At 37.0% G+C, this 20302-nt stretch overlaps 2 protein-coding genes across 5 annotated transcripts in view; one reads left to right on the forward strand and one right to left on the reverse strand.

The window, feature by feature from the left end:
- The first annotated feature begins 8657 nt into the window (after window positions 1-8657).
- LOC128921798 (uncharacterized) lies at window positions 8658-9675 on the forward strand. Its single transcript, XM_054230189.1, has 3 exons — window positions 8658-8797; window positions 8883-9250; window positions 9315-9675. Exons 1-3 carry the CDS (start codon window positions 8780-8782, stop codon window positions 9448-9450), a joined length of 522 nt encoding a protein of 173 aa, XP_054086164.1. The 5' UTR covers window positions 8658-8779; the 3' UTR covers window positions 9451-9675.
- Window positions 9621-20302, reverse strand: part of LOC105219966 (division abnormally delayed protein) — a 279272-nt gene continuing 268590 nt past the window's right edge. For 2 of the 4 annotated variants that reach the window (XR_008471102.1, XR_008471101.1), the window contains 2 exons: window positions 9812-10232; window positions 9621-9757 (listed from right to left, as the gene is read on the reverse strand). The gene's annotated coding sequence lies outside the window, so the exon portion shown is untranslated. Of the gene's footprint in view, window positions 9758-9811; window positions 10233-20302 lie in introns of those variants that run through there. The other 2 variants (XM_054230183.1, XM_054230185.1) reach the window with 1 other exon arrangement.

Below are 20302 nucleotides of genomic sequence, written 5' to 3' on the forward strand. Positions count from 1 at the left end.
TGATTAATCAAATACTGGAATGGTATTTATATAAGGCAGAATATTGAGGATTTGAGTTTCTTCAAACATTAGCGAAATATTGGCTGCTGATCCCGCTCAGATGAATTCAAGCTAGACAAACTCAAGATCATCTTCATATTAACCATAATTTCCTTTGTCTCCTTCAAACTAAATACGATTTCTATATATAAAATCACAACAGAATATTTAAATATATTTTCTCAAGCCAAAACTAAGTAAAGAGGGCCAGAAAGAGTTCAACTACAGAAGAAGAATGTTGAGAAGAAATGCTGCCAGATTCGTGTTTCATCTTTGCCTTGTTCTAGTGACGCGGTCCTTTTTCGAACTCATTTGGTCATTCGTTTTTTTCCTTTGCGCCAAGTGCTGCGATTCGTATTACCAACAAGCAAGACGCAAGTCGCCTTCTACATGGACTCTCGTACATGGTACCAACAATACCCGCATATAGCGAACATCATGTGAGATCCGACCCCGGTGTGCTAAGCAGCGCTCCTTCTGCTCACCTGAAAGATTTTTGACATGCGTGCCTATGTGTGCGTTTCCGTGATTGCTTGTTTGTGTGTGTGCGCTCGCAATGTTTTCTCGTCTAACAGGTTCCAGTTTGGCTGCCACACAATGGGCTGCTGGTACTCAGCAGAGCGTCGACATTCCTGACTCAGCTCGGCCGAAGCCAAGAAGGTGAAGGCTGCGGCAAAGGAGGCGTCGCGTTCGTTGCCAGTGTAGTCAGTTTCATTTTATTTGCATTGCATTTTTGTTCACATGTGCATATACATGTATATATCACTTCTCTTTTCGCTGTGCTTAAGTTTCTTCAATTTCGCCATTATGGCCGTTTTGCTTTGCAGTTGACTAACTATTGGCTGCCAGAGTGGCTGCTCACTGTCTTCTTTATTGAAATTGGAGAAGTTCTTGTCGGGTTAGGTGTGCGCGGATTCGTGGGAAATGAGGTGCACAGGTTGTGGAAGTTGCAGAGATTACGAATATTTTTTGCTTGCAACAAGCAGTGTTGCACTCATCTTGGGTATGGTTGTTGTTCTTTTTTGTTTGTCTTGCTGCTGTTGGAGTGTCAAATTAACGCTTCATTTACAAGTCCAACCAACAACTAAGCAAGCAACAACTAAGAAATTGAAGCTTCCATTTAACAGATTATTTTTGGCGATTTCATCGGAAGCTTTCATGTTGTATAAAATGTCATATTTGTAATGCATTGTTGGTATTATTCTCCTGTTTGATGCAGTAAAGTAGCAGATTATCCTCAGTCCCGATATTTCCTACCGTACTGGAATATCTGAAGCACCATAATTAAACCTGTACTCGACCTCATACTTTCATTCAACCACATATTCGGAAAGATTTGCAAGTTAAAAATTTGTATCATTTCAGGTGGCTTATTTTTTGTATTATTTGTTAATGCCGATTTTCTTTTCTATGATAGGAGTGAAGATGAAATGGCTGGAGAAGGTCAAGTGTTAGTCTCAGCTACTTGCCTCTATACTCTCTTACTATTAATCAAGACTCGTCAGAAATTCGTCAGAGTGTTACCAACGAAGTTCATTCTCCTATAATTAACTCATATATACATTTCCCCTCAGCTTAGTCAGTTAGTTGCAGAAATATTGTTCTTTGAACACACATCAACAAATAAACTCATACCACACATACTCGTATATATACGAATTCACTCATTGCTGCCAAGTCATCTTCGGATTGCCCCAGAATCACCGGCTGACCGACGCTGAAACAGAAAATAAAGCAAAAACAACAATAATTGGCATTTGTTCAACGCAAAAACTTATCTATTCTATTAAGCAAGCAACCATGATGCATCCGTCACATCGTCTGAATGGCAGCAACAACAAATACAACAGTTGCATGCAACAATACAATACGCCACACTGCCTACACAAGAAGTTCCGGTGCAGGCGAAGCAGAATCGGAAAATCGCAAAAATCTGTTAATTCATCAAAGTGTTGTAGAATCAACTCATCACCCCCTCCACCCTTCCGCCAAGAAGCAGGTTGGATATAAATCTTTGGAAATTAAAAACAATTGCACTTTTGATTGATGCGTGTGGGCTGTCGAACAGATGCCTGTTGTGTATGTGTGGAAGTCTGAAATAAAGGAGATTGTGTTTTCGTGTTGAATCGGCATCGATGGCAATAGATTGAATGGACGCACTCACGTTAAAACCCCTCAGCTGGTACTGAGGGCTTCCACTGGAAGAACATGTCGGTGGGAAATCCATGAATTCATATCATACCCACCCTTTATCCGCCTACAGCAACCCCAGCATGCAATTACTGCTGGTTTTCTCTTCCACCTCTGTACATATATACATATGTATGTATCATAATTGGCCCCCTGATTGTGCTCTGACGAATTGCGTGCTCCTGGTCATGACAGGCGGGTAGACGACTGAGTGATTCTCAATAAAATCGATATATCTTGTAATTCGTAACATTCCTTGGCTTCGCCAGATCAATTTGGCTGATGATTCAAATGAAAAGTGTGTGTGTCAAGAGAGTTAGTCAAGTGTTGTATGGGCTACTGGCGACAATTGGGAGCTGATTTTGATATTGTTCGCATACAAACATCATAGAAGTCATAAAACGAACTATTTCTGTCGTTTAGGCTGATTAAAAGTAAAAAAAAAAAACAAAAATAAAGCTATTTAAAATATCCCGCTTCTAGTTGGTTATTTCAAGGCCATATTTATTCTTCAAGAGCTTTTTATGAAGCCACCGATCGGATGCCAGCGCCACATACATTTTGAATGGAAGTTATCGAAGCAATTCACTAGCACAACCTTAGATTTCCCCAACACATTTCTAGAATGCCGATAAAAAATTGCATATTACACAGCCAGCATTTCCCAGAAATCACGCAGAATCTTGTTGTCACATTCCTGACCACAATGAGAAAGAGAAATAAGTGCAAAAGGACAAAAACAAAAGTCGCTAAAACAAAATCATTGAAGCGCAGCGAGTAATAAATAATCACAATGGTCGGCTTTCATATGCAAAACTTGTCCGCGAGCGAAATGCCAACAAAGGCGATATTTATTTTAAGGACGAACAAGTACGATGAAGGTCCATAACCGCCAAGAACAGCGCTGAAAGAAAAACGGAAACAAAATTTAAATGAAAAATTAAAAAAAAAAAACGAAAAATCCTAAACCTTACATGGCATTGCATTTTGTATTTATCAAAAAAAAAAAAAAAAATGCAACAACAACAGTGCAACAGTGGAGATGAAAAATTTCTCAACTTTGTTGCATGGCAACAGCACGGTTAAGAACAGCGAGTGGCCACTGCAACATTGTGTAGGTCCATGCAAAACCTTTACAAATATAAAAAATAAAATATTGGAGTACGTGGAATTTGGGAGGCGCGGGGGTGTGTACGCTGAGGCGATGCAATGCGCGTCGTGTTGAGATACGTGGCGTCAACTAATATGCTTATTGTGCTAGTTGCCAGTGTGGTGTGTGATTCAGTTGTGTGCTTTTTTATTATATTTGCTGTTTTGTAGCCGCCTCTGCAGAAGGATTTTGAATTCACAGCCGCCGAACGAGCATGAGAGAGATATGTAAATACATCCATCTATATGGCCCAGAATATGTTCTCCTTCACTAAGCAGGAGGTCACTTAGTATGCCCACAGTTACAGTAAAACTGGAGTACAAAATAAATATATTGTATTCTTTTAAATTGAATTTTTTTTATACAAATTACAAAGATAAACATTTCGAACAGTCTTGATTTCTATTTATCGAAAATGGCTTCGAGTAACCCTTCCAGAGATATCTCGAAGCTGTCTGTGGATACCCATCTTAAGACCAAAATCCTGTAAAACCAAGAACTTTCTTGCTGATGGTAAAAAAGCTCAACGACAACGTTGGAGACATTTCAAGGTGGAGTTCAAAGTTGTTAGAGAGTAGATTCATTCTTGACTTTGGTATTCACTGAACTAAAGTAATTTACCAAGCGTATTAGGACGTCTACTTTCATGTAACATCCGAATAAGTATGTACCAGATCGTAAAACTGTTCCAAATTTCAGACGAACTTACTAGTTTACTGCATCCATTTCGAGTTCTTGATTCGCATGAATTGAAGCTGTATTAACCACTTGATATTTATTCTTGAAGCAGAACTCTTTGATGTATTTTTATAGAGCTATCCATTGTATCTAAGAACCATTTGGAAGAACCACCATTGTCCAATCTCTTCTCATCGTTCTTTACTATTGGTTGTCATTGGTTAATATTATTCTGAGCTAGCAAACTGAGATTAAAAATTGAGTTTATAGTCGTATTTATATTCCTCCCTTTTATTTTGCTACTATTTAAATTATATGTAGATATTGTATTTATATGATGTATATATGTTTATCTTTGCCCACGACGCATGTCGTTTGCCTTCACACACGCTTTCATCTCTAGGCAAAAACCAAACTGCAGCCCGCAGAAAAATAAGAAATAAATCAGTGTATTGAGGCATTGATGCAACACAAATGGCAAAACAGTGGGACAAAGTTTTAATCATAACAAGATATTGAAACAGCTGAGAGTATAAGGAGGGACCTCTCTACGATCGTCAGTCTAAAGACTCTTATGGATCTGTAAGATATTTATTTTCGAGAATGTTAAAATATTTTTTATATTCGAGAATCTTCAAATCGTACACTGTGGTAGCAATTTTATCTTTAGCATTTGCAAAAACCCAACTGTGCCCAGCCACCTTGAACCGCAGAGTGCAGCACCGTTCCTCTAGATTTTATACAGACAACAATCGACGGCCGACAAGCAGACTAGCACCCAACATAACTGGAATATATGCACATACAACCGCTCTTAGCCAGAAAGTTGCCGACATGCCCATGACAATTATATACACTTGTGTGTATATGTGAGCACGAGTGCAGGGAATGCGTTCTTGGCCTTATCATTTTCAAGATCTCACTTGAGCAATGCCATTCGGCTTCATTTGCTTTGCACTCGCTTCGATCTGTTTGATGCCACAACATTCAATGGAGAACAAATACACCGACACACAAGGAATTTGCAATACAATGCAAAACACCTTGAAAACGAATGAAATGGAACTGCTACGATCACAGACCAGAGGACGACAATGCACAATGGCTGAAATGTGTATATAGACTAAAAGCAACAACTACAAGAACGAAAAGGAAGGATTGAAATTGAGGCAATGGCAAACATTTTATTTTATTTTTATTTTGTTGTTGTTATTGGAACTTGCAGGCCGACAAACACAACTAAATCATAAACCTCATTGCAAAACCTGGCACGGTTGCTTTTCTGGTTTTTGATTGGTAATGTATGTACTTATATATGAGTATGTATGTAAGAACTCCTATAAGCAAATGTTGTGACTCAAAAGTCCTCTTCCACATGTGATCGCACAAGAATTTGCAATTATTTCTTATTGAAGTTGCATTTACACTCAAGCAACTCAGGCAAAAGTATCATCAAAGGAATATCCAATTTGGCTTTAATTGCTGCAACTCGAGTCTCCATTTTATTGCATTGCATTTTCGCTTCTCCTTCATCTGTAGGTAGTTGACATGAACATGAAGCGAGTCCTTCTCCTTCTCCTTCGTCTTCTTTTTCTTCTTACTTCGTGAATTGCAAATATGCAGGTATGTGGGTTCAAAAGGTGCGTGCCGCATGTGGCGCAACTCCCTTGTTCCTGTTGCGTTTCTTTTAATTTTTTGCCATTAGCGGCAGGGGCACTGAGCACTTCTAGATTGAAGGGTTCTTACATATGCCAGTTGCTTATGGTTGAGTCATAAAGGTTTGACATCGTTATAGCAACAATTTCATGAGTTCGATTCGGCTAAAAGTGGAAGGTAGCTGGCACTTGCTACAGGAAGAGTGGTCCCCCTGACAGTCCTTTTTCAACGAAAATATCTATAAAATTCCATTGATATAACTATTCGAAACAAAAGAAACGCTTGTTCCAATAAAAATTGAAATATTACTTCATTAAGTCGTATTTGATCTTCACAAAAACCTCTATAAAAAATAATTTTGGGATATATTGAGTGTTATAAAGGAATATAATTTCTTTTACTGAAAATGCTGCTGTAAAATCTATTTCCGATATAGAAGAATGTTGTTGGATGTCGTCAATGTATTGAATGAATGACTTTTTTATGTACTTGGTGAGCGAATTTTTGCTAAAGCATCCCAGTAAAAATTGCTTGGAGAAGATTTCGTTGTCCACGTAATTATCTCCGAAAAAATCTCATATATTTCCATAAATAATTAATATTTTCACTTTTCAACTATTGTATGTATGTATGTAGCAGTGCAAACATATTATTATAGAAATGTCAAGCATTTTGTTTAGAATGTTAAAAGGTTTGGTTAAGTTAAGATAGAGGCAGAGATGGTTAGATAGATAGATAGTGAGATGTAGAAAGAAATAGCGAGAAAAATGGATGCAGAGATATAAATAATATAAAGTTAAAATTTTCTTGTTGGAAAATGAACACACCTGAATATTCTCCAAAAGCCTTGTATACAGATACAATTCATAAAACTGACCAGAGTATAATATTTTAGGAACGCAGTCGTCCGTATGAAAACTCTCCCAGAACATCTTTTCCATAAAAGTCATGGCTTTGAACATGGCAAATTTTCTTTTGTTCATTAAAAAATATACTCACTGATGCTCTTATTTTTCGCGCAGTCTTGTATTATTAAATCTATGGCTATAGTACGAATTTATTTAAATTCATGGTGATAGTTTTACATGTCATGACAAACTTATTCGAGACTCGACAATGCATCTTACTTAAATAATTTCTTTGAATCGGAAGTTTTCAGATACCATAATAAAATATCATACTTGCCATTTTCAAGATACCACCTTCGCATAAGTCGAGTTAAGCCCCACTACAATGTTACCACGGAAATACTCTGATTACAAGTTTCAGGATAATCCCCAATGTTTATTTGTATATTGTATTTTGTATTTGAGAAAAAAGTGAAACCCAATCGACAAGGTAATGAGTATAAGTGAATTATATGACTTCTATTTATATCATATACCTACACATATATTTTACTTCTACATATTACCTAATATTTTTGGTAAAATGGACCAGTCAAACACTTGATTCACATCATACACAATTTTTTTTAAACCAATACCAATTTTAGTCAAGTTTAAAGATGTTTTGTCTCAAACCACCGATTTCCTATTAGACACTTGCTCACATCCATTTGATGTTTAACCACTTTGTGCTCAATTATTGTGTTTATCATTTGCAGTTTCCTCTACTCCATTTACTTCCCATAAATACACTTATGTACATTTCTTTTTCATTTAGTATTTACTGTTGTTTTGTTTTCTTTGTGTTTTGTTGATGTATTACACTATGTCTGTCAATTCTCAATCAGATTCGGACAAATAGTTAAATCACACTGGAAAATGCTTTTATATTTTTAGCAATTTTTTAATTAGTTGGATTTTAGACAGCAATTTCTAAACATATATGTAATTGCTTACTCATTCACTTCTCATTGAAGAATTACACACAAAATTCAGAAGATGTCATATCGGAACCTTCAGAAAATATATTGAATCTAAGGATTGATAACTAAATCAGATCTAACAGGATCTCGAATATAGCCTATGACGTACCGTAGTTACCGAACTATACATATGTTTCTCCCGCTTACCCATTTCTCTTCTATTTATAGGTTAGCGATTGTTCACATGCAATCAAAAAGCCAAAACGAATATCAAGTACTTATATAACTAAACACGTTCTCCTACCAAAGGATTGTACCATTGCTTAAGATCTTTGATATATATATGTCATTTAATAAACGAATTTAATAATTTTCTTTATTTTGTGACTTTCTTAATAGGGATTAACTCCTCCTTTGCAAAAAAGAAAAATATGTAGTTGTCTCAAAGCTAGGATCTGAGATGAATTATGTCTTCTATTTGGTCTGGCTCGCTCTAATTAACTGAGCGGTTACGTTGACTGGCCTACCGTTACGTTGTAATTTAGTCAGACAAGTATTTCGTACTGATTGAAGTATAAGAGGGTTTCTCAATATTTTAGTGGTCTCAGTGCTTCGACTTCGGCATTTAAAGGAAAGTTCTGTCATATTTATTGAGACTAATAAAAAAGGGATTACGGCAGCAAAATACATTAGTTTGTGACGTCATGAGCGGAGCGGAAGTTTGAAAGTTTTTCTTCGATAACATTCTTGGTACTGATAGTTTGAATATTTTGTAGGATAAGAGAAAATCTCGTAGCATTTCTATATTGTTTTTTTAACTTTTTCTCTCTTTCGTTTCAATTGATCAATCGGTTATTATCTTACAACTGGATATACTGTTGTAGTTGTCATATTTTCCATATCATGTTAAATGAATAAATGTTTTTCACGAATTTACTCTTCCATATAAACAACAATATTAATTTTCTTTGTATCTAATTGAGATATTAAAACGTCAAGTGTAATTGTAGAATTGAATAAAATTTATAAATACCTAAATATTTACCCAGTTTAATGCTAGATAAACTATTTCACTTTACATATTATGGACTCAGACTAACTATTAAAATATAGATATGTTCTGATAAGATAACTCACAACCTAAGGGAAACGATTTAAATAGCGACATCACGAACTAAATTCCAGTTGCATTGCGTTTGCCAGCCGATTTACACGACGAAAGTGCATTGCAGAAAGGGAAAGTTAAATATTTCGACATGTTCAAATTTAAATCTGTAAGTGGAAAATTAGAGTCATTTCGAAGAAATTCCTCCAGCCTTTGTTATCATGTACTCTACACGTAATTTTGTTTGCAATTAGTATGTTCCTACCGCAATCCTCGTGCTTCTATTCTCAAATTCGTCAAATTTCGTCACCGCTATCTGCAATGCTTGTTCGAGGACTACTAATTTAGCCTGCATATCGCAAACGCACTTCCAAGTGTGCGTCAATGGCATACCAACCGGAACTCCCACCAGTTGCCCCAGTGGGTATATTTGTTCGACAACTTCTAACGGCATTTGCAGGTCGATTGATGATACGAATACAGTCGGCGATTGCACCGAAAGTACTACTGTCGGTACTACTACCACGAATAGATACTTCTTCAACCCAGTTGCATTTTGTCAAACCATACAAATAAATGGTCGTTTTCCTGTCGGCAATAATCTTACAACAACATGTAAAGCGTGAGTAGATTTTAATACTCCTTCTTTCCAGTACTTATACAAACGTGACTTTTCATTGATGCAGGTATGTTTATTGTTTCATAAATGGCAACGTCTGGAGTGGAGCGCTCTACTTCTGTCCAGGTGCTACTTACTTTGACAGTTCTACCCGCTATTGTACACCAAATGTACCGGCTCGTTGCGTCAGTTCTACACTCTGAAGATTTTCGCACTACGTTTTGACGACTAAACTTATGAAACATTCTCCCAATATTAGGTTGGTTCTATTTGCACTTACCTGTAGTCTGTTCTCTTGAGATAACGGTTTCTCAGCCACAATGTGAAATAAATTTGAAACCAATGTAGTTTAAAATTTTAACTTTATTGATATAAATTTATTAAATTATTTAAATAAAGTTAATTCAAATGGTTTATAAATAGTACAAGCTTTATTTTTCTTGCCAAAATATGTATGTGTTCGGAGGCCAGGAACACTCAGCACTTCTCCCAATGCGACAGTGTTTATACCTAAAGAAAACTACAAATTAACTTCCAATTCTATTAAATTACAACGAAGCTTACCTCTTGCAATTGAAGTTGTATGATCTCAAGTGAATGGACTTGCAGTTGTTGGGTCAGTAGAAGGATCGACCACATCACAGGTAACAGTATGCGAACCGACAGCACTAATAGAAATCGCATATCTTCTTGCATTCCATACAAATCTACTGGGAAAATGACGCACTCAACCGGTGGTATCTAAGACGCCAAGGCTATTTGGTATATGGAGTTACTCCAGCAAGCGAGCTGTACATTGTCGATAAAGTGATGTGGAATCACAACTGGGCGCATGTGTTGCACTCTCTTGCAGACAGATGTCGTTGAATTCGGTACATTCGAAGTCCTCCCTCAATGATAAAGAATGTCCATGCTGGGGTTGCGATCTGTCGACATTACACACAGCCGATGTTGAGTCGATGGACAAGTAAATGCAGATCGTTATCTGTAAATAGACAGATGTAAATTGTTGAAAAAATGGTTTTAGAAAATGAAGACATTAGATCAAAGTGTTAATATAAGCTTAAAAATGCCCTCCAAAAAATTAAACAACTACAAAATAGTCTGGAATAATGAGCCGACAGTTACTTTAAACTTTGACCCGCCAGAAATAGAATAAAACTACAAATAAATCGTAAGGTTAGCATCCCCAATCTCGCACTGCCATCTTACTGTCAGCTTGTTTCTTAAGAAATTGTGAGCCGAAAATCCTTTCCAATACTAATTGAGTGCAATCTACACACATTCGCAGTAAAAAATTCCCGTAAAATGTACAAAATTCAAAATTTTTAGCATATAAAGTTGATTTTCAACGCCTTCAAAATCCATGATCCATGACAATGTGCCAAAACTTTTCAGGTATTCAAAGCAGGCAAAGCTGACAAAGCACGGAGCTTAGCACTAACTATTTAGCATAGCAAGCCGCGTCCGTCAAAGCATTCGCCAGCAATTTCCGTTATGCTGCGGTGTGTCTAATATTATAATGGTGGTGCTGGAGGTAAATTAGGCATGGATGTTTGAGATTTAATGGCGATCGCGACAAGAATGCTGATCCCGCCAATTTGGGATGGATATTTTTATGCATATATATGAATGAATTAATGCGTATTAAGCTTGTGTGTAGGTGCGATTTAGTGTGTGATTTATGCGGAATCATACAGGTATTTTGTAAACGATTTTGTGATATTTTACCGAAATGTGTGGTGCTAAGCAACACCTAAAGATACGCTTTATTTTCGGCTGTTGACTAATACAGCTTATGTTGTTATGTTATGTTAAATTTATGCGAATTCTTTGAAATGCTGATGTTGATGTATGGCCGCACACCAATATGCCGCATTTGATTAAAAACAACTGCCGGCGCTCTGCTTCACATCAGCTGTATTGCTACACTCTGGCAGTACGCGAAGTGAGTATGATCGATCGCAGTCCGTTTCGTGTTTTTGTACAGTTACAAAATATAGCAGCCAGTTCATACTGCTTCGTAAATTGACCATCTGTTGTTCATCACTACTGTCAAAGCAACGGCTGGAGCTTAATTTTTACATGAGAAATGTATGTTGCATATTCAATAAACTGGTGTGTGGCATACACAAATGCCTACATTTATGGCATGTAGACTCAATAGAGCTCATCGTTGCTCATCTCTTTGCAATTGAACTGTTCACTGTCGGCTTACTCGTCTCTGGACAAGCAGTTTACATGCAAATATCGATGTTTTTACTGCTTTTACACTTGTTTGTTTTTTATTTATTTATTTTTTTACTTCTTTGGCTTTTTATTGTTGCTTCTCTCGAAGCTCGGTTGCATGCAACATGCTGTTGCGATCATCAGCAGATGTTATTTTTAACTATGGACTGTATGTGTCTGTCTAGCTGTGGGGGCGTATGCTATTTATTGGAAATTCGCATTGTGTTATGCCGAAGTTGGTTATTTATTAGTAATTTTGCTGGTCTACACACATTTGTACATATGAATCGATATATAATATGGTATCGATATAATATGTAATCCATATATAATACGTGGCAATCGGTGGATATTCTTTCAGTAGCCCAGCAGTAAAAATTAGAAGACTATAGACGATTAGTAGTCCAAAATATTGTTTTCTTGTCCAAAATATTTAAATGAACATTTTTAGGGATCCTGGCATCAAATTGTTAATATTTTTAGATCGAAACTAGTGGGTCTTTGGTTGGAACATCCGTAAATCCTATACTTCCATTATTTTAATTTTTTATACGCAAAGATTCTCCCCTTATTTCGTGCCTAACCTATGTACAGATAATATAGAGAAGGTAAACACCTTTACCACTTTTACAAACGACTTAATTTCTTTAAAGGACGCGTGATATAATTGCAGTGGCCTTTCTCTCGAAGAAAGATCGACCTTGTGCAAATTTTTATTTTACTTTAATTTACTAAATTGATTTACAACTAAATAAATAAATAAAAGATCCATTTCGATTGGCAGCTGTTTTGTCGACTAGTTTAACTTGACCAAGCGGATATCCCAGTTGGAATGTGCATTGGAAACTCTGGTTGGCAGAAGAATAAAAGCAAGCGGCTCAAATAAGAAGCGCAAGTAATTGCAGTTAACAGCAGTTTTTTACTCTCTTTCTCCCTTAAATTGTCGCTAGAGAGTTTCTATGTTATCATCTAATCGCATTCAATTAATATTACACTCAATGGAGTCCACAAATATTTAAATATATATAATATTTTTATTTTAACATATTATTTAACCAAGCGTGTCGAGGAGATCATTGTGAACAATATTGCGGATCATTGCACAATTCGGTCGATATTAATATTGCTTTTCTATTTATTTATAGGTATCTCGATCAATAAACTTATACATATCTGTGTGTCATTAAGTCTGTTATGGTGTTTATTAATACATTTCTTAATCGTTTCCGTTCGATTTCAACATTAATTAATCTACCTTTATCATAAAACGTAATCCAATCAAGTACTTCATAAGAAGTACGGAGCAAAAACAGCAACTTTTCTATATTTAGTTTAATTTCTGTAGACTAAGAAATTTAAATTTAGTTCTCAAGGTATTCAGGATGTAGTTTTTAGGATTTAGCATTCACTGACTAAGTTTAATTCTCGATTTAGCTAAGAAAACTTTGCAAATAATTTCTAAAGTAGCACAGAAATTGAGGTATGATCCTTCGACTGTTACTCTGGCATTTTTTATAGGTATTTTGGTGACTTTCAATGTTCCTCATTTTAATATTCTTCGTTTTCTTTTAAAGCGATTCGAAATGTTTTCCTAGACTTTTTTGTTTTATTTTTCATCAATAGACGTATTCTTCTCCTTGTCTGGCGTAGACACCGCTTACGCGGTTATAGCCGAGTCCACAACAGCGCGCCACGTATCCCTCCTTTTGGCAGTTTGGCGCCAATTGGTTATACCAAGCGAAGCCAGGTCCCTCTCCACCTGGTCCTTCCATCGGAGTGGAGGTCTCCCTCTTCCTCTGCTTCCACCAGCGGGTACTGCATCAAAAACTTTCGGAGCTAAGGCACTTTCGTCCATTCGAACAACATGACCTGGTCAGCGTAGCCGCTGTCTTTTTATTCGCTGGACCTTGTCTATGTCGTCGAACAACACATACAGCTCATCATTCCATCGTCTGCGGTATTCGCCGTTGCCAATGCTTAAGGGACCATAAATCTTCCGCAAAACCTTTCTCTCGAAAACCCAAAGAGTCGTCTCATCGGATGTTGACATAGCCCACGCTTCAGCACAATAAAGTAGGACGGGAATGATGAGAGACTTGTAGAGTTTGGTTTTTGCTCGTCGAGAGAGGACTTTACTTTTCAATTGCCTACATCAATATAACGGGTGATTTTTTTGAGGTTAGGATTTTCATGCATTAGTATTTGACAGATCACGTGGGATTTCAGACATGGTGTCAAAGAGAAAGATGCTCAGTATGCTTTGACATTTCATCATGAATAGACTTACTAACGAGCAACGCTTGCAAATCATTGAATTTTATTACCAAAATCAGTGTTCGGTTCGAAATGTGTTTCGCGCTTTACGTCCGATTTATGGTCTACATAATCGACCAAGTGAGCAAACAATTAATGCGATTGTGACCAAGTTTCGCACTCAGTTTACTTTATTGGACATTAAACCAACCACACGAATGCGTACAGTGCGTACAGAAGAGAATATTGCGTCTGTTTCTGAGAGTGTGGCTGAAGACCGTGAAATGTCGATTCGTCGCCGTTCGCAGCAATTGGGTTTGTGTTATTCGACCACATGGAAGATTTTACGCAAAGATCTTGGTGTAAAACCGTATAAAATACAGCTCGTGCAAGAACTGAAGCCGAACGATCTGCCACAACGTCGAATTTTCAGTGAATGGGCCCTAGAAAAGTTGGCAGAAAATCCGCTTTTTTATCGACAAATTTTGTTCAGCGATGAGGCTCATTTCTGGTTGAATGGCTACGTAAATAAGCAAAATTGCCGCATTTGGGGTGAAGAGCAACCAGAAGCCGTTCAAGAACTGCCCATGCATCCCGAAAAATGCACTGTTTGGTGTGGTTTGTACGCTGGTGGAATCATTGGACCGTATTTTTTCAAAGATGCTGTTGGACGCAACGTTACGGTGAATGGCGATCGCTATCGTTCGATGCTAACAAACTTTTTGTTGCCAAAAATGGAAGAACTGAACTTGGTTGACATGTGGTTTCAACAAGATGGCGCTACATGCCACACAGCTCGCGATTCTATGGCCATTTTGAGGGAAAACTTCGGAGAACAATTCATCTCAAGAAATGGACCCGTAAGTTGGCCACCAAGATCATGCGATTTAACGCCTTTAGACTATTTTTTGTGGGGCTACGTCAAGTCTAAAGTCTACAGAAATAAGCCAGCAACTATTCCAGCTTTGGAAGACAACATTTCCGAAGAAATTCGGGCTATTCCGGCCGAAATGCTCGAAAAAGTTGCCCAAAATTGGACTTTCCGAATGGACCACCTAAGACGCAGCCGCGGTCAACATTTAAATGAAATTATCTTCAAAAAGTAAATGTCATGAACCAATCTAACGTTTCAAATAAAGAACCGATGAGATTTTGCGTTTTTTTTTAAAAAAAAGTTGTCAAGCTCTTAAAAAATCACCCTTTACTTACATAAGTCTAAAACGAGGTAGCTTTTTAAGCGAGAAAAACAATGTTCTGGAAATTTTAAAGTGTAATTTTAAAACTAATTCGGACTTTGTTTTTTTTCCTAATATTTATAAAAAATGAGCCTTACATCACTTCTCTTAATTCAATATAAGCACATTAATGTAAGTATGATTCTATAACGAAAATAATTAATTTCTGATAAAGAATCAGTAGATCAAATGATTTAATTAGTTATTTTTGCGATAAGAAGTCACAAATCGGCTTTTGATTTTTAAAAGCTTCAAGAGTGTTTTCTACCATAAACATTTCATCTATAGAATTAAGCCATTTATGAATACATTCATTTGCAAAAATTACCAACTAAGAACTATTATACATGTATATTCATCTAATGTAAATAAGTAAATACTTTTAGTAGGCACAAAAGCTTTTAGCCATCAAGTGCGAGGCATTGCTCCGAGCTGCCACACCAACAAAATGCTGAAAAGCAGTGCAGAGCCAAACCCGGCTGGCCAACATTTGTTTGTAATTTCATGATGGTTCATAAGTTGAAAAATGTATTAAAATATAAATTTTATTACAGTAAACAGAGGAAGTGAGCGCGGACAGCAATGTACGCACCGGTGTTAGCGTCTGTGTGCGCACATTTTCTATGGAAATCGCATTGCTTTCAACTGCAAATTAAATGCGAATTCAAATTGCCAATGATTATGAGCTGAACGAGTGTACTCAACGCACTGTGGCCCTGGTGTGCTGCGCTCAGTGATTCCACTCACTCCAGCAGCGCGCACGATGGACCAGACAGGCGGGCAGTGAGGCATAATACAACTACTCCCAGATTGCTGATGAGTCAGTGTGAATCTTTGTGTTAGTATGCAACCAATATTACCAGTTAGCAACATTGATGGCAACTGCGCTTCGCCTATCAGCATGGCAAATGCATCTGCCTTGGTGCCTGCCAAAAAAACAACGTCAAACTAGTCGACGGATTAAGAGTTCTTCTCATAGAAAAAATCCACTTGAAAAGGTTGTGCAATAGAATTGAAAGGATTCTAACAGATAAGACGTTAAGATAATTAGTACAACAATAACAATATACATTTAAAAGCAAAAGCAAATCGCCTTCAGTGGTTTCTAAATAAGAATCCTGTAGGAAATGCTTTAATTTCATGCTTTCAAGCTCCAACACTTGCAATTGAATCCAACCAACCAGTAAAAAACAGAGAAAGGTAATGGCAAAAATATGTATAATCCCAAATTTTCGAGGCTTCCTTTTGCTCATTGAGATTTGGTATTCTAAGAATTCGTCTATTCGTCGGTAAAGTCAGATATAAGGCCTCTGGTGTATGTTTGTAATTTAGCTCTAATTACAAAATGAATGTACTCTAACTGGTATACTTTTTCCTACAGGGTATGCGCTCTTACTAAAAATTTCTATATATTTTAAGAGTGCATAATTCCATTTTATTTTTACACTTTAATCTGCTGTATTTCCATTTTGTTATTTCCTTTTTAAAGTCCACTACAGTCATGGTGTTGTTGTTGCCACTGTAAGCATGCGATTTAGCTCGTGTAGTCCATGCATTAGCATTACAAATGAAATGGCAAATTCTATGGTTATGATGTTTCTATGGGGAACTGTGTGGAAAATATTTAAATTAAATTAATTAATTAGTTAACGTGTTCCAAAGCGAAGTGAAAATAAACGCAGACGGTGATACAGCGGGCTGATAAAAATTAATTTGCTGTGAATGAGCGCGTGTGTCTAAATATATGCATATAGTTGTATTGTATCATCAAATCAGCTAAAATTTAATGAATTTGGACGTGTTGATTTATGGCACATTTGAAGTTGTCAGCAAAGAGATTTCGTATGCGGGCTGTTGTAGGTATAGATATACATACATTAAAGTTTAGTCTGTAGTATAAGATTGAAGGTGTTGCTAGCTACTTTTAAAGAAAATATTATGTATTCGAAACCCATTAGTTTAGAAATGAAAGGACACAAGATAGTCGGACGTAGTAATCAATTTCGGAGAGCATATGACTATGATCCGAGGATTGTGGGTTCTAGATGCGACCAAATATGAGATTGTGCGACATTTTTTTCTAATATAAGTTGTGTCTCAGTAAGTAATATCCATATTCCAGTTTGTCCTATTGATTGCTTCAGTGCAAGCCAGCAGCATAAATGTGACACCTTTGCACTCATCGGCTTTGTTATGTGCCTTTCATTTAACAAATTTTAATTTGCTCCCAGAAAAAAGGTGTAATTTTTCAATTTTCCACAATAACATAAAACTCTACAGGCTACTTAAATTAATAGCAAATAAACAATGCCCACAATGGGTGTAGTTCTAGCGAAATGATAGTAAATATTACAGAATTTGAACGCTTGGGGAGTGATGTGGGGGTTCGACTGGTGCAGGTGAATGGCACAGTGCGGCAATGATTCTCAGTTAATGATTAAAATTGAGGGGCACATGAAATTTATTTATATATTTATATAACTATTCAATTTGTGGATGCCACACAGAGTTGGGTTGGTGGAAAATCATCGAATATTTGTACGATTTGTGGACCCTACCACAACTGCCAGCTAACAAATTCGGAATTCCGTAAAGTGAAAAATGGAATGGAATTTCCTTGCAGCTACAAGCAATTGCACACAACAAGAACAAGTACTTGACTCCACGTTGCAAGTACGAGCATCAGAGCTCTCATGTTGCGGCGTATCGTAAAGAAAAGCTTGTTACCAAATGTGTGGCAACAACATACGTTGCACATAAAATCTAATTGAATTGCTGAGAAATTTCACTACAACAAAGCAATTTCAATGGCAAGCTGGAGAGTGTGTGGCAAAGTGCCTGCCACAAACTGCTGTAAGCCAGCAAAGCTACCAAATACCAAGTCGGTACTAAGTGCAAATGCCCCCTATGGAATGTCTGGGCAGCCTATAAATGTAAATACCTAAACCAGTTTTCTCATGTATACAAACAGACACACATACATGCAGAAGAATACCTTCAGCTGAAAGAGAATATGGCAGCAGCATAATCCGAAATGTCACAGCGTCTAAGATGTGCACCACTCTACTTATAGGTATGTAGATATCGTGCCATTAAAGCTGCCAACCCCACATCTTACCAAAAAAAAGCACAGAAAAACGAAGGGGGAATGAAAGAAAACCAGAAGAAGAGAAAAAAAATTTGCAGTAAGTTCAGCCTGGAGCTGGACAACTGGAACTGCGCATCATGCATCCTGGCAGTCAACTGGTCGTCCAATTAGTTATGTGGCATGCAACAAAAGCGCTGTGGCTGCAATGGATTAGAACTCGTGTGAAACAACTCAACTTCATTATTCGCATTTCAATTTCATTTGGCCGTCATTATTGCGGCTCTGCTTTCGATTTCTTTATTATTCTTCGTTTGGGTATTGCTTTACTCTTCCTCCTTGCTGACGCTCTTTTTGTTCTTTACGAGGTTTTTTCACTTTTTTTCTTTACTTGAAGCAGCACTTTGTACAGGTTCCAGAGCTGCAGCGCATCAGCGTTTATTATTTGGTTTTCCCTTCAAACTTTATTTTTGCTTGCTTCCTTTCTTTTGCTTTTGTTCTTCTTTGTGTTCCTTTGCTTTTATTTTCGTTTATTTGTTTCTTGTATTGCAACTTTAGTCATTCAACTGAAAACTTGCGCGCTTAAGCGCAGCTCTGGCCGCTTTTATAAACCTAGCTCATTTCACTCGCTTGCTTTTTTGACGTACGCGCCTCTTCGGCTGCCAACCGTGCACAAAAATATTTTCAGATTCCCACTTTATAATGGCCATTTCTTTATTTCAGCTACGAGGGTAACTAATTGTATTTTGAGTTTGTTCCTTATTCTCCTATTGAGATGTTTAATTTAGTGAAGGTCCGAACCTCATGAAAATTTGAAATATATCCAAGACTAAACACACACGATTCTGAAGATCTCACTGATAAGTGAGAAAGTGTCGGTCATTGTGGAAATTCATTAATGATGGAAGTTCTGTTGTGATGATAATTTATAACGGTCATTAAAGGAAACCTCAAATCTAACCTAAATTAACGACGCTGGTTTGAAAAGTATAATGATAAAATAAAGATAAATTGGTATAATGAAACTACTTTTCACACCAGCGTCGTTAATTTAGGTTCGGTTTAGCTCGAAACATATTATTTACCTTCGTAAGTCACAGTTGACTACAAGACTCTTTATAAACATATCTATATTATTATACTGCGCCTTCTCATTTACGACGATTCTTTAGTCTAGATTTCTCTGACATGCGATAGTATTGTCTACTCATTCAATGATATTAACTTTCTGAAATTCCTTTTTTTTTGCATTTCTATTTTCTAATTTTAATTCATTCGATTCTTTTTTTAGTTTGCGTTAGTTTCACTGCTTTTCTGTTTGTTTAATTTCACGAGTGTTTTTCAATAAGACCTTTGAGATTCTCAGCAGCAGCGCTCTTGCAGTGCTCGGACAGTGCATTTTGTAATCCAACGTCGCACCTCTTAGAACCCGCTTGAGCCTCGTTCGGTCGTCTATTTAGTACTTCTAACTTCTTTTTTCTTTCATGCATATCTTTTATGGTTGTTCTCTGTCGCTTTGACCCTTATGCGTGAATTTTTTTTTCTACAGTCACTTTCTTATTTGAAATTTTCATAAAAATTCTACAAGTCAAAATGAACTTGCAGCACGGTCGCAAGCACAGTAAAGACATTCTTCTTTTTCTACTTCTTCAACATTTGAAGAGCGCATAATAACCTGCTATGGTGCCACACGCGCCCATCCGTCCGACGCAAGTCCAGTTGCCACAAGTTGTGATTGCCGTTAGCCAAGTTAAGTAGTCGGCGTTGACTCTTTGAGTGCACAAAAGCGTGGAGATGCCATTGTGGCAGACAGAAGACTTTGCAGACAGAAGACAGGCGCTGTGCTTGCAACACCCCGTGACACGTCATGAAGCGCTGTTGGTCTGTTGGTGCTGTTCAGGTTTTATTCTATATATTCTAAGTGAGTCTGCACGGATTTTATGGATGCAAATCAAGTTGAGCGGATATTTAAAATAGTAAAATTAATTGAATGCTCACCAGTCATCGAACCGGCGCATTTTTTTGTTGCCACTGCATTACCTGCTTGAGTGTTTGTGACGGATTCTAAGGCATATTTGCAGTTGTGTGCTTATTTAAAGACTTTCATGTATTTTTCTTCCATGTGACTTTGCAACAGAGAGGCTTTGTTGGTATTGGCGTTGTAATTAGTCGTAGCAAAAAAATAACAATTTCTTCTACGCTCACCGTTTTATTGAGAATATGAAAACTGTATTATTTTATTAATAATATGTA

Source organism: Zeugodacus cucurbitae, chromosome 4 (assembly GCF_028554725.1).
Source record: "Zeugodacus cucurbitae isolate PBARC_wt_2022May chromosome 4, idZeuCucr1.2, whole genome shotgun sequence".
In the NCBI taxonomy this organism is placed as follows: Eukaryota; Metazoa; Arthropoda; class Insecta; order Diptera; family Tephritidae; genus Zeugodacus; species Zeugodacus cucurbitae.

What these genes read in the sequence shown, in the direction of transcription:
- LOC128921798 (XM_054230189.1), top strand. An exon ending in CTTACAACAACATGTAAAGC is followed by an intron (nt 9,251 to 9,314) that starts GTGAGTAGATTT and finishes TCATTGATGCAG; the next exon opens with GTATGTTTATTGTTTCATAA.